The sequence below is a fragment of the Apodemus sylvaticus genome, chromosome 19 (genome assembly GCF_947179515.1).
Source record: "Apodemus sylvaticus chromosome 19, mApoSyl1.1, whole genome shotgun sequence".
In the NCBI taxonomy this organism is placed as follows: Eukaryota; Metazoa; Chordata; class Mammalia; order Rodentia; family Muridae; genus Apodemus; species Apodemus sylvaticus.
The window spans coordinates 47571448-47594113 of record NC_067490.1 but is presented as its reverse complement, the minus strand read 5'-3'; the positions used below and the strand labels follow the sequence as shown (position 1 = coordinate 47594113).

At 45.6% G+C, this 22666-nt stretch overlaps 1 protein-coding gene across 4 annotated transcripts in view; it reads left to right on the top strand.

The window, feature by feature from the left end:
- Prdm1 (PR/SET domain 1) overlaps nucleotides 1–9985 on the top strand; it is a 91959-nt gene extending 81974 nt beyond the window's left edge. For all 4 annotated transcript variants that reach the window (XM_052163633.1, XM_052163632.1, XM_052163635.1 and 1 more), the window contains 4 exons: nucleotides 368–620; nucleotides 5109–6214; nucleotides 6479–6607; nucleotides 7007–9985. In XM_052163633.1, coding sequence (XP_052019593.1) covers nucleotides 368–620; nucleotides 5109–6214; nucleotides 6479–6607; nucleotides 7007–7585 — 2067 coding nt within the window. In that variant the 3' untranslated portion in view covers nucleotides 7586–9985. The remainder of the gene's footprint in view (nucleotides 1–367; nucleotides 621–5108; nucleotides 6215–6478; nucleotides 6608–7006) is intronic.
- The last annotated feature ends 12681 nt before the right edge of the window (nucleotides 9986–22666 follow it).

Sequence of the window (22666 nt, the reverse complement as noted above, 5' to 3'; positions counted from 1 at the left end):
GGGACTCTGCTGAGCAGAGTTGCCTGAGCCCTATTCACTGCTGAAGCAAGACTGCCTTCTTTCAGCCACTCCTGGCTGTTATTAATTGGGATTTGTTGTTGTTGTTATCATTTTGCTATCCACTGCTCTCCCCAACATGAAAAGACCATAGCATTGAAGTGGAAAGGTAACTGACACGACATGCCCTGTGTCCGCCCTCGTTTCTGCTGACCCAGCTGAGTCCCACCAGAGCAGCATCGAGGGCTGGAATCTCGGGTCCAGCTCTGCTCACTCGCGCTCATTCTGAGCCGTTCCTTCGGGCGAGGCTCTCCGTGGCTTTGGACCAGCTGCCTTTCACACCACGGCCTCTATCCTATCTTTTGAACAGATCTATTCCAGAGAGGAGTTCCACCACTTCATTGACGGCTTTAACGAGGAGAAAAGCAACTGGATGCGCTATGTGAATCCAGCTCACTCTGCCCGGGAGCAGAACCTGGCTGCCTGTCAGAACGGGATGAACATCTACTTCTACACGATTAAGCCTATCCCTGCCAACCAGGAACTTCTTGTGTGGTATTGTCGGGACTTTGCGGAGAGGCTCCACTATCCTTACCCTGGAGAGCTCACAGTGATGAATCTCAGTAAGTGGATTACAGAACAAAAAAATTAAAAATGCCAGTAATGTCAGTTCTGCCCCTGTGAGCTAATAACATGTTGTCTAATTATATGGCCTCATCATGTGTTGTACTAAGTAGGTGGCTTTAGCTAAGACTAGGAAGAGGAAAAACATTCTTTAATGTCCCTACTCCTTATTAAAAAACTTAATCATCAAATATATACATATTATATATACATACTATATATATATATATATACTATATATATATATAGTATAAAATAACTAATACTGAATGTTGTTTTCAGAAAGTTACAAGAAGAAATGTATTTCCAGTTCTAATTTATGCAGACAGGTGGTTGGAGGCATAATGCAGATTGGTGTAGACATGCTGGACAGCTATGGTCCACTACTACTGTACTGTATCAGAGCTTTGAGTTTTCACTGAAATCTTGTGGAGATACATGCGGCTGTAAAGCCATGACCTAATGTGGAAGGCTGTTTCTAGAAAAAAAAAAAAACCTGTCATAATTGTTCAAGTAGTCTTAAGTGAATAACCCTAAAAGATTTCATATCTTAGCTTCCTTCCTTATGGTAAAATGAATTAATCTCATCTTTTAATCAGTCTTACGGTAACCACCTATCACTTTATCTTGACAAGTTTTTGGTTCCTTAGGTTTACAAGCTTTTACTTTTAAAAAAAGAAATTGGCTAAAATTACTGTCATGACCTCTACAAAGCTTTTCTTTATTCCAGTCATTCTCAAGGTAGCTTTAAGAACACTTTTAAGACTAAAAATTCTAACTTCCATTTGTAACTCTGGGTGTGTGTTCTGGGCTATACTGCTGAATTTTACAGCAGTTTTTAAAATGACCATCTTTTGATTAAAACTAAATGCTGAAGGTTTAAAAGTTTTCCTTTTGATACTCTCTGAAACTTGAAGAAACATTTCCAGAAACCTACAGAGAATGCCAAGCTGGAGTTTACCCAGTTTTCACTACTCAGTCTTACTTTTGTTTTCCCGGACACTAAATATAGTTCATATTTTATCATTGAAACACTGGAAGTATTACCGGAAAGTATTTTAACTTTAAGGCCAATGACAGTGGTAACATACTCGAGCTAGCCACGCCCATTCTACAATATTGTACTCTCAGGAATTTTCAGTTTTCTGAAAATCTTAGCTTCAGCGCCTTTCCTGTAGGCTCACAACAGGGTGCTTGTGCCCAGGGCTTCAACTCAGCAAAGCAGAGCCTTGGGCTAAGCATCGAGGGTGCCATCCATCCTGCCCGGCGGTAGCCCTCTTCCTCATGGGTTTGGGTTTGCTTTGGGTTTGTTTGTTTATTTGTTTGTTTGTGGACAGGGTCTCATGCTGTTTAGGTTCGGTTCAAACTTGATAGGTAGTCAAGGAAAGCCTTGAGCCTCCGACACCGCCGTCATCTCACGAATGCTAGGATGGCAGGTCTGTGCCTACCATGCCTGCTCCTGTGTTTACTCCTGTGTTCAGAAGGAAGTTTCATCACTCACGCTGTGAAATGAATGACAGGTTTGCTCTTCAGACGCTCCCTGTGACTGATGCAAGAGTCCTCCGAGGGTCTCGATAGTGCCTGCTTTGTCTGACATTCCTAGGACAGAGAGCGAACCATTCAGTTGCACTATAAGTATAAGCCTCCTGCCCGCCCCTGATTGTGAAACCTGTTGGCCCAGGTGTGGCCACTGATGACTGACACTCTGATCAGGAAAACTTCCAGCATGTCATCAGGCCTAATAGGCAAATCAAGTGTCCAAGATGGGTTGTGCTGGATTTCCATGCTTAGAGCACAAGAGCAGTCTATCCAGAATCTTCGGAAGGACTTCCACGTTGGAGTGGAGGGAATGAGACCTAATAAAGGAATATAAGTCCCCAGAAATCACAAACTGACAGGAAAGAAAAGGGAGGGAGGAATGTGGAAAAGAACTGTTAAATTTAGCTCCTGGCCCTCCCAACCATTTTGCTAATTTTTTTTTCTATCTATCTAACTAACCCATCTAGAAATCAGTTGACCAAATTATAGACTTCTGAATGTTAATCTGCTTTCTCAGTTTCAGTTGAAAACAGACTTTGTTTTGCCTACTGCAGAACTTCTAGGTTCTTTCTTGTCATCTTGGGGGTGCTTATTATAGATCGAAAATGTGAGTCGGCATAATTAAGCCATTCAGAACCTTCCGAAGCAGCTCACTCTTGAAATGACTCTGTCCGCCTACAGCCATTTAAGATTTAAGAACAAAAACAGATCTTGATTTTCTTTTTCATGTTAACTCGAGCTGCTAAGTGGGAGAGTTAGAAATGATACCAGCTCCTGTGATTAGTCAGCTGCTGAAGGATGAGTTTTTAAAAATGTACCTTCATATACAGTCTATAATTTCCAGCTGTAAAGTATTTTAGAGACGCTGACATTTTGCTGCGGATATTCCTTCAGGATATGCTCTCGGCCTGTTTTTTCTGAAGACAGAGCCACCAAACACTAAATTATGCGTGTCACAGAGAAAATGAAAAGTTCTGACTTCTTTGTTTCTTGGTTCAGTCATTAGCTTCACAACAGTTCAGTAACTGAAGTGCTTAGCAAGAAGAGCTCTGATTAAACCTGTGCTCCGCGCTGGGAGAGTGCCCAATGCTTTATACTTAACAGCTTTCGTTGGTTAAGTTTCCACCGTGGGACTACTACAAAAACATTATGAGTCTTTGAAGTGATTTGCCACATAAAAAAATGTCACAGAGGAGGGGTGTGGTGACACACACCCTCAGTCCCAGTGATTGAGAGGCAGAAACTGGTGGATCTCTGAAGTGTTGGCCAGTCTGGTCTCTAAAACAAGTTCCAGACCAACTGAGGCTACACAGTAAGTCTTCCTCCAGACCTCCAACAAAAAAAAAAGAGCAGAGTTAGGAAGGTTGTACACAAGCAGGCTTGCACACACACACACACACACACACACACACCTTCTTTTCTTTTAACCTGAGGGTGCTTCTAAATCATTATCTTTTCTCTAACCTCCAGTAAATCCCTTCCTGTGACTGTGGGACGCTTCACCTATCAGTCTTTCAGCTTAACTTGTCTCTCTTCCTTTACCATTTTAGCTTTAAAAAACAAAAGTGACAATTTGAACTTCCTGCCTGCTGGGCCTCACCCGAAGGACTGATATTGGGCTGATAAGGGGATATTTATTTTGGTTGAGAGGCTTGAGAAATTGCTCTCCCTCAGAGAGCTTTCTGTCACTGACCCCATCAACATCTCCCGATAGTGTTGTCCATGGGGTTTATTCTGGGGCTCTGGCTACCCAGGAGTAAACTGATAACAGCAAGCAAGAGATAACGTCCCACAAAGGGCTTTCCGACTGGTATCAAATCCCTACCGCCTGTCAGCCTGGAGAATGGATTTGAAAGCTTTAGCTCTGGGCTTCCACAGAGTTCATCTTCAGACCTATCAGGTAGCAAGCTTGGAGTTCCTTCTCAGTTAAGCCAAAAAGGGCTATTTTATAAGAGCACAAAGGATACTTTTTTACATTGTCTTAAGTGTCATCCCAGACTTGTGAAGGTGAAGAATCTTGCTCCTACTCAGAGCGTGTGCACCCCCAACTGTCAGTGCTCCCAGAAACCTGGCTGAGCTGAGGCTTTTCCTGTGTATTAGAGCCACATTGGCTATAGATGGTCTAGGACAGGATTTGCCTTTTCTGAGCTTGACCAGGGTATGTATGCCATCTCTAGGAGTAAATGTTTTCCTCTTAGCTGCCTCTGTTTTCCTTGGTACTGTAAGCAATTGAACTGGCTGGGGAAGTACTTGTTGTGGTTTGGCAGAGGTGACTGTCACACCTCATGATTCCAGGAGACAGCCCAGATGGTAGTCTGGTTAGACCAGAACCTTGGGGAAATGCTTGCGCTGCCCAACCATGGCTAGAAGGGGCAGCAGCCATGTCCTTCTTTATTTGGTCCAGGCAATTGAACAGGGCTTATAGAGTTCCTACGTGAAGAGAATCGAGTTGAAAATTGATGACGATTCACTCCTTAAAACTAGCCTTAATCTTTCATCTGAGTTTGCACAGCACGCTGATTTCCTTTAAGTAAACTGCAAAATGACTTATTAACCTGTGACAACCCCCCACCCCTGTATTTTTCCACCCCATCTTTGTGAACGCTCTGCCCGTTCCAGTTTGAACAGCACTTTTCTATCCTAGTTCTCACTAATGGAAAGGAGATCATCCAGGGCGCCGGGGCTACGTGGAGGCTGCCATTGTCCCGGGTTTGATGTTGTTCCCGGGTTTGATGTTGTTCCTGCTTTTCCCCCCTCGGAGGAAATAGAGCAGAGCCTCTGAGTGGGTGGCCCAGAGCCCTCTGGATGAGACGCGCTAGGGCCAGGTGTCTAGTCTTTGTGTTTCCCAGCTGCTGTTCAGGGTTTCTCAAGAAGGGAGAATGTCTTTCTGATTTCACTTCAGTTCTCCACAGCCCTGTGAGTAACCCGTCCCTTCTTCTTCATTTCAGCACAAACAGAAAGCAACCCGAAGCAATACAGTAGTGAGAAAAATGAACTCTACCCAAAGAGTGTCCCCAAGAGGGAGTACAGCGTGAAAGAAATCCTAAAATTGGACTCCAACCCCTCCAAAAGGAAGGACAGCTACCGTTCCAACATTTCACCCTTCACTTCAGAAAAGGACGTGGATGGCTTTCGGAGAAACGGGAGCCCCGACATGCCTTTCTACCCTCGGGTTGTTTATCCCATCCGGGCACCTCTGCCAGAAGACTTTTTGAAAGCGTCCCTGGCCTATGGGATGGAGAGGCCCACCTACATAACTCACAGCCCCCTTCCGTCTTCCACAACTCCAAGTCCCCCTGCCAGCAGCAGCCCAGAGCAGAGCCTCAAGAGCGCCAGCCCCCATGGCAGCCCGGGGAACACAGTGTCACCCCTGGCGCCAGGCCCCCCAGAACACCGGGACTCCTACTCCTACTTGAATGTTTCCTATGGTTCCGAGGGCCTGGGCTCCTACCCTGGCTATTCCCCTGCCCCACACCTCCCACCAGCTTTCATCCCCTCGTACAATGCTCACTACCCCAAGTTCCTATTGCCACCCTACGGCATAAGTTCCAATGGCTTGAGCGCCATGAACAATATCAATGGTATCAACAACTTCAGCCTCTTCCCCAGGTTGTATCCTGTCTACAGTAACCTCCTTAGTGGGGGCAACCTGCCTCACCCCATGCTCAATCCAGCTTCCCTACCGAGTTCCCTGCCTACCGATGGAGCCCGGAGGCTGCTTCCACCGGAGCACCCCAGAGACGTGCTTGTCCCAGCACCCCACAGTGCCTTCTCCCTCACTGGGGCTGCAGCCACCATGAAGGACGAGAGTAGTGCCCCCAGCGGATCTCCAACGGCGGGAACTGCGGCCACGTCAGAACACGTGGTACAACCCAAAGCTACCTCATCAGGGATGGCAGCCCCGAGCACGGACGGAGCCATGAATCTCATTAAAAACAAACGAAACATGACTGGTTACAAGACCCTTCCTTACCCCCTGAAGAAGCAGAACGGCAAGATCAAGTATGAGTGCAATGTCTGTGCCAAGACGTTTGGTCAGCTCTCCAACCTGAAGGTAGGCCTCCAGACCCTGCGGATGTCTGCCCACAGACCCTGGGTCTGTTTGCTCTAGGCTGCCTGGCTGTGGGTTGTTAAGGGCAACTTGAGCCACAGGAGAGCCAGCTTGAGTCTGGACTGCTAGGCCGGCGTCTGCTGAGAAATGAAACTACCAGAGGGGTTTATGGCGATGCCTTTCCTAAGATGCTTGACTCTAGGAGCAGAAACTTAGGGGGTAGGCCTCATCAGAACCCCAGAGCTGACCCCTGTGCTTTCTCCCCAGGTCCACCTGAGAGTGCACAGTGGAGAACGGCCTTTCAAGTGTCAGACCTGCAACAAGGGTTTCACGCAGCTGGCCCACCTGCAGAAACACTACCTGGTGCACACAGGAGAGAAACCACATGAATGCCAGGTGGGCAGGGTCTCTGGGTAGAACCCTTGGCCTCTGTAGAAAATATCTATAGAACTGTTTGTTGAAACAAACAAAAATATTGCCTTGCCATAGACTGCGGGCACTGTGCAGCTCCTGGGTACTCTTGATTACACACGGGCTATACTGAGGATGGCTGGGTGGGTGACAGTCAAGTTTCAGTGGGTGGGGACACGTCTGTGGATAAGTGGTACCTCAGAGTACTGTGTGCCCAACTCCCCCTGATCACTTACCCCACAACATATGAGTGTCCTTAGAGGCTGCTAGTCTCCCGGGGGAGGTTGCTGGATATCTGCCTGTCGCCTTTCCCCTCCTGCTGGCAATAATTAATCTGGTCTTCTCTGTGTCCTTTCTCTGCCTTCTCTTGTCCCCACACTTTAGGTCTGCCACAAGAGATTTAGTAGCACAAGCAATCTCAAGACCCACCTGCGACTGCATTCTGGAGAAAAACCTTACCAATGTAAGGTGTGCCCTGCCAAGTTTACACAATTCGTGCACCTGAAGCTGCACAAGCGGCTGCACACCCGCGAGCGGCCTCACAAGTGTGCCCAGTGCCACAAGAGCTACATCCATCTCTGCAGCCTCAAGGTCCACCTGAAGGGCAACTGCCCCGCGGTCCCAGCCACCGGGCTGCCTTTAGAGGATCTGACCCGAATCAATGAAGAAATCGAGAGGTTCGACATTAGCGACAATGCCGACCGTCTCGAGGACATGGAGGACAGCGTCGACGTGACCTCCATGGTAGAGAAGGAGATCCTAGCTGTGGTCAGAAAAGAGAAAGAAGAAACCGGTCTGAAAGTGTCTTTGCAAAGAAGCACCGGGAATGGACTCCTCTCCTCAGGGCGCAGCCTCTATGAGTCGTCACCGGACCTGTCCCTTATGAAGTTGCCTCACAGCAACCCACTACCTCTGGCGCCTGTAAAGGTCAAACAAGAAACAGTTGAACCAATGGATCCTTAAGGTTTTCAGAAAATAAGTGTTTCGTTTTGCTTCCTAGGGTATGTATAACTTGGTGATTCAGGGTGTCGGTAGCAAATTGCTTGTCCATGACTCCAGATCTGCAAAGTTCTGCCGGCACCGGGTGGTTCCCGCACCTCTCTGGAATTAAAGAAGGACTCCAATGTTACCAAAATCTCAGGGCATAAATGAGGAAAAGACTCACTCTATATACATATATACATATTATATATAAATATATATATATATGCTTATTTGCAGCCATGTCTATATATTTGAACCTGTGTATTTTGAATATTTGTGTGGATATGTTTGCATAACCTTCCTATTACTGAAACTATTGCCTATCCGTAATTATTTTTTCAATGATAGCCCTTCATAATTTATTATACAGTTTATCTTTCAAAAAGCAATAATTAAAGAAGTTTACAATGACTGGAAAGAATCTTTGCAATTTGAGTATAAATGTTGTATTCTTGTCCTGTGGCCATTCTTTGTAGATAATTTCTGCACATCTGTTTAAATGCCTGAGACTTACAAGACAGCTCTGGGATTTCGGGCAGCCTTTCTCTATGATAATGCTTTAAAAATGATGTTTTGATATTGCCAAAGTCAATGTCGTTGGTGTGTTAACTTGGAAGATCACATAATCTGAATGCCATTGTATCAGTTGGGGATATGTGTGTAGAATTGTTCAGCAATAATTTGAGGGGAAAGAAGAAGAAAAGAAATATTTTATGTTTTGGAATGATGGTTTGGTTTTCCTCATCCTAGTCACAATTTTACCAAATGGTGACAGGAAGGCTTTGCCAACCTGTCTCCCAATGTCACATGACCATTATGAGTGGCCATATGACTTTGACATCCCCGGGTGTTATCTAAAAATGTGAAAAAGATAAAAAGCCGTGTTCGGAAGATCTGTCTTAAAACACAGATGTTTTTGTGTGTGTGAGGGTTCGGGGTTTGAGTCTGGCTGTCATTTTGCTGTTGGCTCGGTTTTGTTGTTGTCGTTTTGTTTTTTTATGTCAAAATTGCACAAAGCTGGTACCCTACCAAGAAGGATTTGATGTAGAAAGGCTCAGGCCGCACTTAAAAGACAAACAAGCAAAGAGAACAGAAAAATAAAAGTAAAAACGGGTATTCTTATCATCTTAGGTTAAGCGGGTACTGACCATTCCTATCCCCAACACATCAATTGTATTTTATCTGTAAAACTCAGCTTTTCTCAGTATTTGTGTTTTTGCATTGTATAATTAACTTAATTGAAGATGAAAGGGCATTGCAAAGGTGTTCAACGATTACCTCATTGAGTGTGTCCAGTAGGAGTGCAGGAAGTGATGTCATATCTCATGGTTTGCTCCCAGCTGAGCATGTGTGCTCCCAGACAGTAGGCTGGCTGGTTCTGTCCTGCACTCTCCTAAGCCCAAAGGTTACCTGTTGGTGTCCAAGGTGTAATAAAGAACGCTGTGTATTTATGAACCTATTTATACCACTATACCATGTATATATACGATATATTTATAACCACTTACATTGTGAGCCAAGCCATGTAGAAGAACCTATTTTTCCTAAGAGCAAAAAGAATCTCTCTGAAGTTTTGCTTAAAACTCCATGACCTCACTATCACATGGGTGCTTGGGCACCACCCTGCCTATTACCAGAGACTAGAGCACCTCAGTGCAGAGGGAAGGGCCATGTAGCATCTAGGGAGGAATAGAAGCTACATCATCCAGTCGCAGTTGATTGTCTTGCTACATGTGTGTCAGCTGGGTCACAGAATAAGAACCATTTTTCCATTTCTGTTCTCCTCTAATCCTCCCTCCTCTGGAACCCTGCCATACGTTCACTCTCAAAGAGGGAAAACTTCAGATCCTTTGGGGAAACCCAAGAGCCTTACTGACCTGTTGCTGTGACTAGCAAGATGGGTTTCTCTTTACCTACAGAGATTCCATGCACGCTAGCAAGCAAGCTCTCATTGAGCTACGCTCCATCAAGACTGATGTTTCTGGATGCATCTGTCTTGGAGAAAAATACTCCTTAATTGTAGGTTGACCAAAGCATGACATGACATTGACACCAAATACGATTTCTTTCCAGTGAACTTAGGCTGTTTTCCCACTGTGTTTTCCTGTGCTGAGAGGATTTTTACAAGGACAACTGAGTTCTCTGCCATCTGTCTTCCTCTTAGGCCTCTTACGTGCGAGGGCTGAGCCCGCAATGAACAGTGGTTTGTGGTTTGTTTGTTTGTTTGTTTGTTTTTTCCTCAGAGTTAAAACTGACCAAAGTTATTGGCTTTTTACTTTGCTAGAACAACAAACTATCTTATGTTTACGTACTGGTTTACATTGTTATTTATGTGTAAATTGTCAAAATGTAAATTAAAATATAAATGTTCATGCTTTACCAATGCTTGTCTAGTGTCTTTTGAAAGATGTCCTGTGATATTGCTCGGACTACCACAGGGTCACTGGCCACATTTTGAAGAATTATCAGTTTGTCTCTCCCGGCCCCTCCCCCCTTTCCCGGTAGTATGACAATAGTACCCAATTTCTCCCCTTTCTGTGGGTTATCCTAGGAAGCAAGTGAGCATCCGTGAGCTGAGCCGTCTCATGCTTCCATTCAAGTACTAAGCAGGCCAGACCCTGCTTAGTTTCCAAGACCAAGTATGTTCAGGGCACTGTACCAAAACTCTCAATAGTGTACAGTTTTTCTTTCCTTACGAGTTATGGGTGTGTATTGACATACCCGAGGTCACAGTGAGGAACGGAGGAACATTAGAAATGTTAGGACCATCTCAGAAATGGTGTGAATGTACTCACAGCCTGCAGGTGGGTGAGGGGTTCCGGGAAGCTAGGTTCAGAAACCTTTCTTGCCTGTGGCGCTAGTACTGATTCTACAGTTTGAAGCTAACCCAACGTACGCCTCAAGAAATGACCTACGTTCCGCCACTACCACCCCAAACTTGGGAAGCCCATTTGCAACTCGGGTACTTGATGTCAATTTCCAAAGGGATGATTAACCTCAAGCAAGGATGAAGGCCAGGCTCCGTGGTCGCAGGGCTCTGAGGCTCACGGATCCTACAGTGAGACTTAAGTTTCCGTTCTTAGTCATGGATGTTCCAGAGCCCAAGCTGTCCCCAGAGAGACAGCACAAGTCAATTTGATCCCCTTCGGTAGATAAAAATAGGAGATGGGTCTTAAAAAGTGACTGTTCTCTGGAGAAGGATCTGGAAACCCTTTTCGGATGTCTTTCATGGCTCCATTTCCCTATGGCCAACTTCATGAGTTTCTCCACGTGAGCTAACTGCGTGTTGAGAGAATACTACTACTCCTTAAATCTCAGCTCTCATTCCTCCCTTGTGTTTTCTTTTGCTTTCCGGGTTTCTTAATTCTTGTGCCAAGAATTTGAAATGCTGCCAACATAGTATTGTGCAGTTAAGAAAAGCAGAACCCTATTATCCTAACGTGCTTAAGTGGTGCTGGTTAGATGCCTAAATTCTGCAGAACCATTGTGGTAATAATTTAAGAAAAAAAAAAAAAACAAGCCTCCATACTATCTAGGGTGTAACAATTGCTAACATAACTCATAATATAACTCATCATTCTTTGGAAGATGAGGTCTCGTTTTCTTTAGAGTTGCCCATCTCAGGAACAGTTGCATATAGACTTGGGTGGGACGGTGACACCCACCAGGAGCACAACCCCCTCTGCCCCCACTCCTCGCTAGAGGCTAGACTGTTGTGTTTGCACACTCCTCAGTTGGCAAAGCAAGTCACTAATCCTTTTTAAAATTTCCTTAATTACATAAAAGCTACCATATGACAATATATAGACTCTACATGCTGCATCATAGAAATCTATGAGCACATTTCTTGATGATCTTTCATTGAGGAAAATGAAATAATTCATGTCTCATAAGTTGGTATAAATGAAGCCATTCTCTCTCTCTCTCTCTCTCTCTCTCTCTCTCTCTCTCTCTCTCTGTGTGTGTGTGTGTGTGTGTGTGTGTGTGTATGTGTGTGTGTGTGCCAGGTGTGGTAGCATACACTTTTAATCCCAGTAGTCTTAAATGGAGGCAGGCAGATCTCTTTTAGTTCAGGGCCAGCCTGCTCTACATAAGGAATTCCAGGCAAATCAGGGCTATGTGGTGAGAGCCTGTCTCAAAAAAAAAAAAAAAAAAAAAAAAAAAGGTAATGAGAAAGGGTCATGTCAGAGGGCGGAAAGACAATAAAAGGCTCATGGAGAAGTGGAGAAGGCTTTCTAACATAGAACCAGGTCTTCAGGGAGATCTTAGAAAGGAGGGCTGGCGCCCAGAGGGGACAGCTAAAAGGTGCTCAAGGCGAGGAAGGTTTCAAGGCGGTCCATGAGCCAGTCCAGCAACAGCAGAGAACTTTTCCCATAATGCATCCATTTCATGACCTTCAGCTAGACCGTTCTTGGCATTAGCTACCTCTTGAAATCCACTTCTGGATGTGTGCTGACGGTCAAGTTTCCAAACCCATGGAGAAGCCTCCTACCACACCCCTTTTCAAGACCTCAGAGACCCCAAAGTCCAAGTATTCAAAGTAGTGCTGACAGCTTAAATAAGTGAGAAGTGATTTTAATTTCAATACAGCTCTAATCGGTGTGATTCAGACGAAAACTGCAGCAAGATTCCAGAAGGTTATTTTTAACCAGATTTATGCAAATCTCCTCTGCTGTGGCCCAGCTTCTCAGAATACTATAAACTCAACGAACCTTCTCCTAGTTGGCTCCTTCCAGGCCTGCCAAGTGCTGAGTCAGTACTGGCCGTGTACACATTTCCCTCTCTCTGTGTTTAAGATAGAAGGTGTTATTCAGCACAAGTGTGACATAGTCATCTTTGAGTTTTCCTCAGCCCTATCGAGAAAGAAAGAGGAAATGACAGATAAGCACCGTCGGGTAATTTTGGTAAGAGATTCTTCAATGTGCTTACAAAATGTGTTTTTATGAAATGGGTAGGGAAACGCCCATCTCTGGGCATCAGGAAAATTCACCTGTGGACAGTGGAAAACCAGTTGTTCTCCACTATGGGTGAGGAACCAACCGTGCAAAGGAAAGGAAACATGTTCTTGGCAGAAGAGGTTAGACCAGTGATCCCATCCTGGGGGTTACATATCAAGATACATTACGACTCACAACGGTAGCAAAATTACAGCTATGAAGTAGCAACAAAATGATTGTATGGTTGGGGATCACTACAACATGAGAAACTGCATTCAAGTGTCACAGTGTTAGGAAGGCTGAGGACCATTGATTTAGACTGAGACTAACTATCTTCTGTCAATTCCATGTGCAGCTGAGGAGGACCTAAACCAAGACACATTCAAGACTTTGGTGGAGAACTTGAGTTTCCTTAACCTCCTGAGATCCTTTGGAAACACAATATGTATGATAACAAACTAGAAAAGCCTGCCTAACTCTGGGGAAGAGTCCATGGTTCTGTGGGAAAGAAGGAAGGAAGGAAGGAAGCAAGGAAGGAAGGAAGGAAGGAAGGAAAGAAGGAAGGAAGGAAGGAAGAAAGGGACGAAGGGACAAAGGAAGGAAGGAAGGAAGAAACAAAGGAACAAACGAAGAAATAAAGACTGGAACAAGAAAGAACCAAAGAGAGAACTTCCCATGTTGTGATTCCCATTAGTGACCCTCAATGAAACAATGTGTTAACCTGGCACTATGCAAGAACCTTCAACCAAAGCAGGAGTTACTTGCGAAGAAGGGTGGCCTCTGCTCCCTCCTCTCCTGTCAGTATCAGCACAGTGACCCCGAGCACAAGTTCTCATCCATACACATAAAGGAATCTTTGTCACCCAGTTCTATGTAAACCTTTGTCACCCAGTTTTAATACATGTAACCTAATAGAGATGCCCTGGGACACCCACCCGCTGAAGGTCAATAACAAGGTCACCTAACTTTCTTCCACACGTCTCTGGCCCATAATCTAGGAATATATTCAAGGAAGAAACTGAGTTCAAGTCCCTACTCACAAGGGACACACTGTGTGCCCAGAATAAAGAGCGCTAATCTTAGCTCTGCCCATCACCCCACCCATTTTCTGATCCTTAGAAGAAGGAACCATTCCAGAATTGTTCCTAGCTCTCTCAGGAGTGTCACATCTTTGCTATGCTAAGACTCCATTATTTCCTGTTGTCCTTGGAAACCTGGTTGCTGCGGTAAATGCCTATAGATCAGAGAATAGAGGAGAAACGGGGGGGGGGGGGGGGGGGACAAATTAGTGTGGGACTAGCTACTGTGTCTTCTTCTGGCAAATGACAGGGAGGTTGAAGGTCCTGCTAACTTGTGAGAACTATGCACTTTAATATGTTCACCTAAAAGAAACCTACATTTAAAACACAACAAAACAAAAAAAAGTAATAGATTTGCTTAAGTTAAACTCTTGCTGGACTCCAAAACAGAGCTCTAGGGTCTAATTTAACGGCTCTTTTTCTTTTCCTTCTTGGTCTTATTCCCCCTTCTTTTGTGTTTTGTGTTGTGGATGATGCTTGCTTTTGTTTAAGCAAAATCATATTTACAAGACAAGTGAAAAGGATTTTAAGTTTGTTGTCCCAAAAAGGATCAAGGTACAGAAACACTGGCAACTGAGGCAGCCCGTGAGAACACAGTAAGGAGACCCCTAAAGGGAAGGTGAAAGGAATCGTTGCAGCCAGCAGGCCATTGAGGCCTCGATACCACTTTAACGGTTCTAAGTTTTAAAAGGGGGAATAAGGACAATTGGGCTGAGAGAGGAGGGAGGAGGAGGGTGGGGGGGGAGAGGTTAAAGCCAAGATAGAAACCATGAGTAGATAGATCTGAAAGAGGCTGAAAACGAGTGAAAAGTGAAAAATTGCCTTATGAATAAACCGTTGAAAGACGGTGACCGAAAGAGCAAGCGTGCTTCCAGTTATTTCTGAATCACAAGCTGCTGCAGAGGCCGGCCTGAGCAGCCCGACCCCAGCTCCACGGCAGCACTGGGCCCGGTAGGCCTGTGGGCGGACAGTTTTCTACTTGACTGTTCAGTTTCGTTGTGATTGCCTCCAGCACCGATGATGTGGGCCATTTTTTTTACCACCCTGATCACCAAAAAAACATGCCCGGTCATCTCTCCAACCTGCTGACACGACAGGCAGGTGATAGGCCAGCGGCACCCTGTGGGACAAGCCAAGGGACAAGGGCAGAGACAGAAAAGACACGAAGGAGCTTATGAGACCTGAAGCCATGACCTGTCCCTGTCTTGCTTGAAGTGGCATGGCTTCATGTCTAGTGTTTCTTTTTATTCCCGGTGGTTTGTTTCCACAAGGCAGTATGTCCCCAGAGAAGCCACGGTGGCCCTGCCTCAAGTCCTGTCTGTGCCAACAACCACCACATGACCTTTCCCTGAGCACCTTTAGGTGTAGCAAGGAAGATGCCAATCATAGCAGGCTTCCCTCTTCTGCCCCTTTGCATTGCTGGGGAAGTAAGCACAGGGAGCACCAGGAAGTGGACCGGTTCCACCAGTGTGAGTCTGCCCTCCCAGAGCCTGCGTGACCAGGGATGTGAAAGGAAGCTCCTAAGTACCCACCAGCTGGGCCTTGTGTTGTAGAAAGCGGCTAGTGACATAGCCGGCTCCCCACAGTGGGGTTGCCCCAATGCTTATATTTCTAAATGTAGTCTGTATTTAGTAATGTGTACATCGAAGAGGCAGGAACCAGGCAGCTACATATCCCAAGCTTGTGTCTCCTGTCCAGGGATTGGTGAGCACCATGAGCACACCCTTATGACAAGATGAGGGAAGCAGGTGACCTACGGGCTAGGGAAACTAGGCCAAGGGGACATTTGACCCAGATGACCCAAAGAACTCCTAACCAATGTATGTATGCAGCAGGGTGGATAACCAAAGGATGAGTTGGCTCCTAATGCACCTGTCTTGTTATTAATAACCGTCTTGTGAATGTAGTTCTGTCCACTGGCCAATGAGGTGGTTTTCCTAGAATCTCCCCAGGGACCTTGACACCTTTTGGATTGTAGAGGTCCTTTGCCCTGGCTAGTGGGGAGCTTTAAGGTGACATGCTTTCCTTCCAGGGGGGTTCCCAGGAAGGAGATGACAGTGTTGGAATTGGAGCATCTCCAGCCCAGAGCTGAGGAGACAGTCAAGGGTGATGCCCAAGACATCTAAGAACTTCATGCTGGAACTGGAAACCGACTCTGCTCACTGTGGTAGCAGATTAGACACCGCTCTCGTTGCCAGCTGGGTAGACCCCAAGGAACTGCTGCTGTTGGTCACACTTCGTCCATGAACACCAAGCATGAGCCCCTTACAGCTCGAGACCACTGCCTTTGCTTTGTCCGAAGCTTAACTCTCTGTTGTTGTTCTCAGAACTGAGCCCAGGTCCATGTGTGCCTCGGTGAGTTCCCTCTCCCGGAGCTGTATCCCCAGCCACACGTGGTCTGAACTCTTAGCTAGTCACTAAATCCTTAGGAAGGACCAGACAGAGTCCTGGAGGAGCATGGCCTGCCCCAGTCTGCAGTTATTCTGAACTCACGCTAACAGATGGCAGGCCCTGTGTGAGGCACCGCAGGGAGTTTGTCTTTCTGCTGCTTTTGCACACTGGCAGGTGTCAGTCTTACGTGTCAACCTCACATCAACTGCTTCAGAGAAGAAAGTACAATGTCAAGTTCACCTGTCCCTCAGAGGGTACCTCAGATACTAAGTAGCAGGCATTTGCTATTTAGAAAAAAAGGGGGGGTAGGGGGCTTAAAAGATCCTTCCACTTTCAATCATGAAACCTGGATGTTCTCCACAGCAAAGGAAGACTTGTGAATGAATGCATTTCCATCTCAGGTGCACAGGCAAAGCCTCTACGGCTCCTGGATTTAAGGTGGTATATTCTGTCTTAAGATAGTCTCCAGATGAAGTGAACCACTGTGCCTGGAGGCAGAGATGAACCTTAAGAAGGAATGGTTGGGTCAACCTTTTGTTCTACAGCAATGGAATCCCAATAGGCACACATCTTTGATGGGGGGTGGGGGCTGTGTAGGAACTTTTTTTTACACGGCCACCTGTTACACAGCTTTTGCAACGAACAGAGACCCTAGAAGATTTATAGTTGTGTTGCTTCAAATTGGTAGTTTTTGTCTCCTCTGAATTTGACTTACACGTGGGTCCCAGACTAAAACTTACATTATCTGAAGCAAACCAGCCCGTCTCAGATAGGTTACAGCTGTTTCGGCCCTGCCTCTAACTTGAGGGTAGTGACAAAGCACTGCACTGCTCATCTGCAGGCTGAAGAATTATGTGCTCTTAAAAGGGTTGGCTGGGAAGAAAGAAAAGGAAGGAAGGAAGGAAGGAAGGAAGAAAGGGCCAACTCACCTAAAATGTAGAGGCGAGAAGCACCTCATAAATCTAGGTCTGAATCTTGATTCACATCAGAGACAAGTGTGAAAGTGGAGGGGCTTGCTAGGAGAGACTCTGCCCTGAGCTCTGCTGAGAGCCTTCTCCAAAGCAACACGTTCTTCTGGAAGATTTAGAAGAAAAAGAAAGAGAGAAAGAGAAAAAGCCCACCCAAGGAGCACAGACTTCCTTCCGTGCTGGGTTTTTCTCCCTTCTCGGGCTGTTTGAAAGCTCCTCTGTGCTTCTCCTCTGTGCAGAAACCACATCACCTCCTCGGTCGGTCGTCATCTTTGCTCACCACTGGAGACCCCGGTGGTTAGAGAGGGAAAGTCCCTTTGATGGTGCATGTGAGGGGAGAGGGTGTTGAGGACGGGGAGAGGGGAGCAGAGAGGGCCTGACTAGACAGACTTGAGTCCTGAGATCAGCCAAGCGTATCTTTTGGGGAGTTCACGATACTTCTCCTCACCTTGGGATGAGGAGAAATATGTCATCAGACAAAGGAAAGAATGCTAACTTCAAGAGCTCTGTGGTTCTGAGAAGCCCAAAGGGTGGCCACAATGACTTCTGGCTAGCCTAAGAATAGTCTATACTCTTTGGCATAGGTACTGATGTAGACCAGAAAGGCAACGGAGGATGTGAGCACAGGCACGGCTTCGGTCTTAGCCATGGAGGCCGAACTCTGAGGTGCCGCAACTATCCGTCTGCCTTTTCTTTTCTCTACCTTTTTTCTTCTTTTGAGACAGAGTCGCATGTATCTTTGGCTGTCCTCAAACTTGTTAGCAATGTAGCCAAGAGTGATCTTGAACTCTTGATGCTACCCTCGAGAGCTGGGATCTAGGTATCTGTGACCACACCCAGTTTATGTAGTGCTGGGAATGAAAGCCAAGACATAGTATGTGTCAGGCAAACTTCTACCAACTGCACTACATCCACGCACCCTCTTCATCGTCAGAAAAACATGTAAAGGTAAGCATTTATAAGTGTTCAGTACAGTGGTGTTAACTGTATGCACTTTGTTGTGCAATCAATCTTTTTCATCTTGCAAAACTGAAACTCTATTCCTCATTCCCGCTCCCCGTCAACTACTGGGGACTGACATTTCTTGATCTTGCCACTCATCACAGGTACTTTTCTTCAGTGATATCTATACGCTTGATTTCCATACCAAGGCCTGGTTTGAGTTCATATACCCTCTGCCTGCTGGAGGAATCCTTCAGATTTGCTCCTTGTGAATAGTCATTATTCACAGCAGATCACAATCAAAAATCCGTGTGCTCAGCACTCTGGTAGGGCTTAGCAGTTTATGGAGATGTTATTTGCACCAGCACACCAGTCAGGAATGAAAATAACTATCAATTCCTCACATGTTTATAAGCCTCTTGGGCTATTGCACATGTAATTTAGAGTTGCCATCTTGTCTCCTTCTTCTTCTCAGTGGAATGGAATGTCCTCTCTTCATCCTGGTGGCTGTAGGGATGTGGGGAGGGGAATTTGCTAGTCAACCCTTGGTTGAAGTTCTCTTCCCTCTTTGGTGGCAGGTTGTGTGGTGGCACTTCCTCATCTAAGTCACTACTAAGCAAATCCTCCCTGCAGGTTGTACCTGGAACCAGGGCAGGGGGCAGGTAAGTACTCTCACCCAATCAGAGCAGTCAGCTTGTCATCGCCCGAAAATAGAGTCGTCCCTCCAGTCTGGCCTGTCCCCACCCCCAGCACGCTTGGCTGCTGGGGATGAAGAGAGGGCCTGACAGTCTTTGAGCAGGGCCACATTCCAGGGGAGTGGTTCCTCCCGCATTCGCTCCACACTGGGCGTGCTGTGCCTTGTGCCTGCAGCCACCCTTGAAGGGTGATTGTTACACAACAGTCATGAGCTCTGGAATGTTTCTGGTCATTTACAGTGTGACATAGTCATGCTGCCAATGGTACTGTCAAGCTTCAAGGCCCAGAATGCAGTTGGCTTGTTTTTCAATAGAACATAGTTCCGCCCAGCATAGAACAAAGCTCGGAGGTTTTTACAACACGCACCTTACTCTGAGACTCATGAGGACAAACGCTAGGGAAATAAACTACAGGGACAGATTACAAGTCACACTCTAAGCATGTCACAAACCCTGTAAAGGACACTGAGCTAGCTCACCACCCTGCCTACTGATAAGCCTTTTAGAAAACAGCCTAGCAGGCCTTGGGGTGCCTTTCCATCCACTCTTGCTTCGGTCTTTCCTTCTTGGGTTTGTTTTCCTTTATGAGATAGATGAAGAAAGCGAGAGATTAAGGTTCCAAAGAGCATCTGATTCATGAGTCATGCCTGTTTTTCATCCGTAGTATTCACTGAAAATGGCAGGGTTCCAGTAGAAGAAACAGAAAGTAAAAATGAACCCTAACTACGGCTTCTGTGATCAACGATAGGGTGAACCGCGTGGCTCAAGTTCACGTCTCCCATTAGAAGTCGCTATCCTCACAGACGCCCCTTAAAGTGTATCTATTATGTGCATTTCACTTGTATGGAAAAAGAGACCCAGAAACAGGTAAACAACTTAGATACTTTAGGGAAACAACAATGGTGTATTTAAAATTTTCTTCTTTATGTAACTGAGGATTCAACCTGAGCCGCATACATGCTTGACAAGTTCTGTACCACGAGCCAAAATCCCAGCTCTCTATGTGTTTTATCTATTATATATTTATTTATGTATTTATTTTTGAGACAGAATCTTAATAACTGACTTAGGTTGGTCTTGAACTTATAATCCGTCTGTGTCAGTAGACCAATGTGTCACCAAACCTGCTCAAAAAATAATAATAATAATTGGGAGGAGGAGGTGGGTGAAACGTGTTTTTTTTTTTTTTTTTTTTTTTTTTTTTTTTTTTTTTTTACATAGCCCTGCCTGGCTGTCCTGAAACTCACTCTCTGTAGACCAGGCTGTCCTCAGAGTCAGAGATCTTCCACAGTCTGCCTCCTCAGTGCTGAACTCAAAGGCATGTGCTACCACCACCTGGCACAAAAACATTTTATTTTAAAGATTTATGTATTTTAATTTTATGTGTATGAATGTTTTGCCAGTGTGTACATATGTGTCCACATGTGTATCCGGTATCTGTGGAGGTCAGAAGAGGGAGAGCATCAGATCCCCCAGAACTGGAGTCACAAATGGTTAAAAACTTCCATGTAGGTACTGAGAACCCAGCATGGGTCCCTTGCAACAATAGTAAGTCTTCTTAACCACTGAGCCATCTTTCCAGCCACTCTAAAAATATTCTTGAGTAACTTAATGTCACACTTAGTGTGACCAAAGCCTTTCTATATTCTGACCAACACTTTCTCCATCTGAGAAGATCAGTCTTAGTGGGGGCAGGGGAGGAGAAGGCGTAGATCTTTGAAGTGAGATAAAGCTTATAATACATACTGAAGCCTACTACATGTTATAATGAATTACCAAGTTAGAAAGCTTAGGAAGGATCTACAGCCTATAATTGACACAGTATGATGTGTTTGAAGCTCATTTTACCCCAACAGCAAATTTGTAGGAAATCCTCCCTACTGCCCCCTCAGAGCATTAAATCCTCTCACCGGCTGCATAAAGACATGAATCTTCAGGTCCTTTTATCTTATTTTGACTCAAGTTGTAGCTTTGTCACCCAGTAACAAAAGAGAACTCCAGTTCTCTGAGTCTGTTCACTCACTCGCTCGTCCAAGGAACTCCTATGGCCTGGCTGTTGTTACACTTCAGGTGATAGGCAGGCTGGATGAGAGACTAGGTTTGAGCAAGATGAACATCTTCACCTCAAAGAATCATCTGCTTGGGGCGGGGGGCAGGGACGAGTACAGAGGATACTTTGATTCATGTCATTGGTATTTTTTTTTAAATAAAGTAGTTACATTAATAATCTGCTAAGGGAGATCAAATTTATTTTAAAAGACCAATGGGCAGCTTTGACTGTACAGTTTTTAACTTTGCAGATTTTCAAAGGTATCATTGCATATATTCATATGAGGCCCAACAAAGGGTTCTGTGACTATGAATAATACATTCAGACAGTATTTAGGGTCAGATGTCCAGTAGAAAATTCCATATTCTACTTAACATACTAGCTCAGTGGGGCAAAACTAGAGTAGCATCAACCATTGGCATAATTGTCTGTATCTTCTGATGATACTCTGAGTTGTGACAGTAGTGACTCCGGTGTGGCTGCTTGGTGCTGTCTCTGTGTAACTCTTTACAAACATGAGTTTGTGTTTCTACAAACAAAGCACTGGCCTCATTTTGTGTTTTCCAACACCACATAGACCATCTCTCGCTGAAGTGGAGTAAGGCTTACTCCCAGAGCAGCCCACTGTCTCAGAAGGATGCCCCAAAATCATCGGAACTGGACATTATTTTACTTCAAAAGAATGTACTCTGAAAAAGAGAGCGGTCAAAAGCCGCTGGTGTCAGGAGACAGAAGAGTACTCTACCTGGGGACATTAGAGAACAGATGACCAAGAGACTTGGTTTGCTACTGGTTTGGCCAGCTGGATGACTTGAGCAAAACAGGTCACCGCTTCACATCTGTAAAATGCCTCAAGTCAACCAGGTGACCTCTGCGTCCATTCCTACAAACCAACAAGTTAAAAGCTTATTGTTCATCTTAATAAAGATGTACTCAAGCTAAAAAGTACCATTAAAGCGTCACCCTGTGGCGATCTGGTCCAGCCACTCAGCTCTCCATGGTGTTTGGCTCAAGACAGCCAAAGAAAAACAAGGGAGACTAGCCCTGTAGTTCTTGGCTCAGCCTTGAAGGAATTGATGAGTCAGCATGTGGCTCTCTGCCCTGTGGGTCAGGGCCACAGGTACCCAGGTGGGCCTTGGTATGGGGTTGCTGCCAGCACTTTGAGGTGAGCCAGGGACTTGCAATGTGGACTATGTCAATAACCACTCAGATTCCAGGGCCCTGCACTCAAGCTGAGAAGTGTCAACCTCCGTCCAGGATCAAACTGCAGCCTTGGATAATTACACTCCTCCGTTGGCCCTGGTGTTTCGGAGCTGTGTAGCATCCAGACTTCCTCTTCCCTGTGCTTTGTGTGAGTGTCCTTTTCCTGCCCACGAATCTGAGGGCAAGGTGAATGAATTGGGAGAAAGTTCCTAATCCAACTGGATGGGCTTTCTATGTCAATAAAGAGAGAAGAATAAAAGAGGAAAAAAAGAAAGAAAAGAGCTATCAAATCCTTTTCCCCTTCCCTTTCCCTGGAGGGCGAAGGAAATTTACTCCCTCAAAACAAAGAGAGAAGGGTGCGTCAGCACGGAGTCACAGTAGGCGGGGATCTTGGAAATCCGTGAAAGGGAGTCATAGCGATTCATGCAACACTGGTGTGTATGTATGAAAATCTCTTTCTGTTTTTTAGGGGTGCGGGGTTGCGAAACCCGGAGCCCTATCTTTAAGCTATGAGATGTCAACATAATTGTTTTGAGGGCCACCAATCAGACCACACATTTTGCCCTACCCGATTATAATGAGTGCTCATTAGGTATTGTGATAACAACACCTTCCTTGTTTGTTAACAAAGAAGCATTCCGTCCATGGGTCGCCCACTGCCGCTGAGGTAGCAGGATTAGAGTCTCCCACTCCTTCCCTAGGTTTCCTGATTCACTCCTGAGCTGGCACGTGGTCATGGGGTCACGTGGTCACGTGGTCACGGGGCGCTTTCTCTTCCTGGTTCTGTCTCCTTCC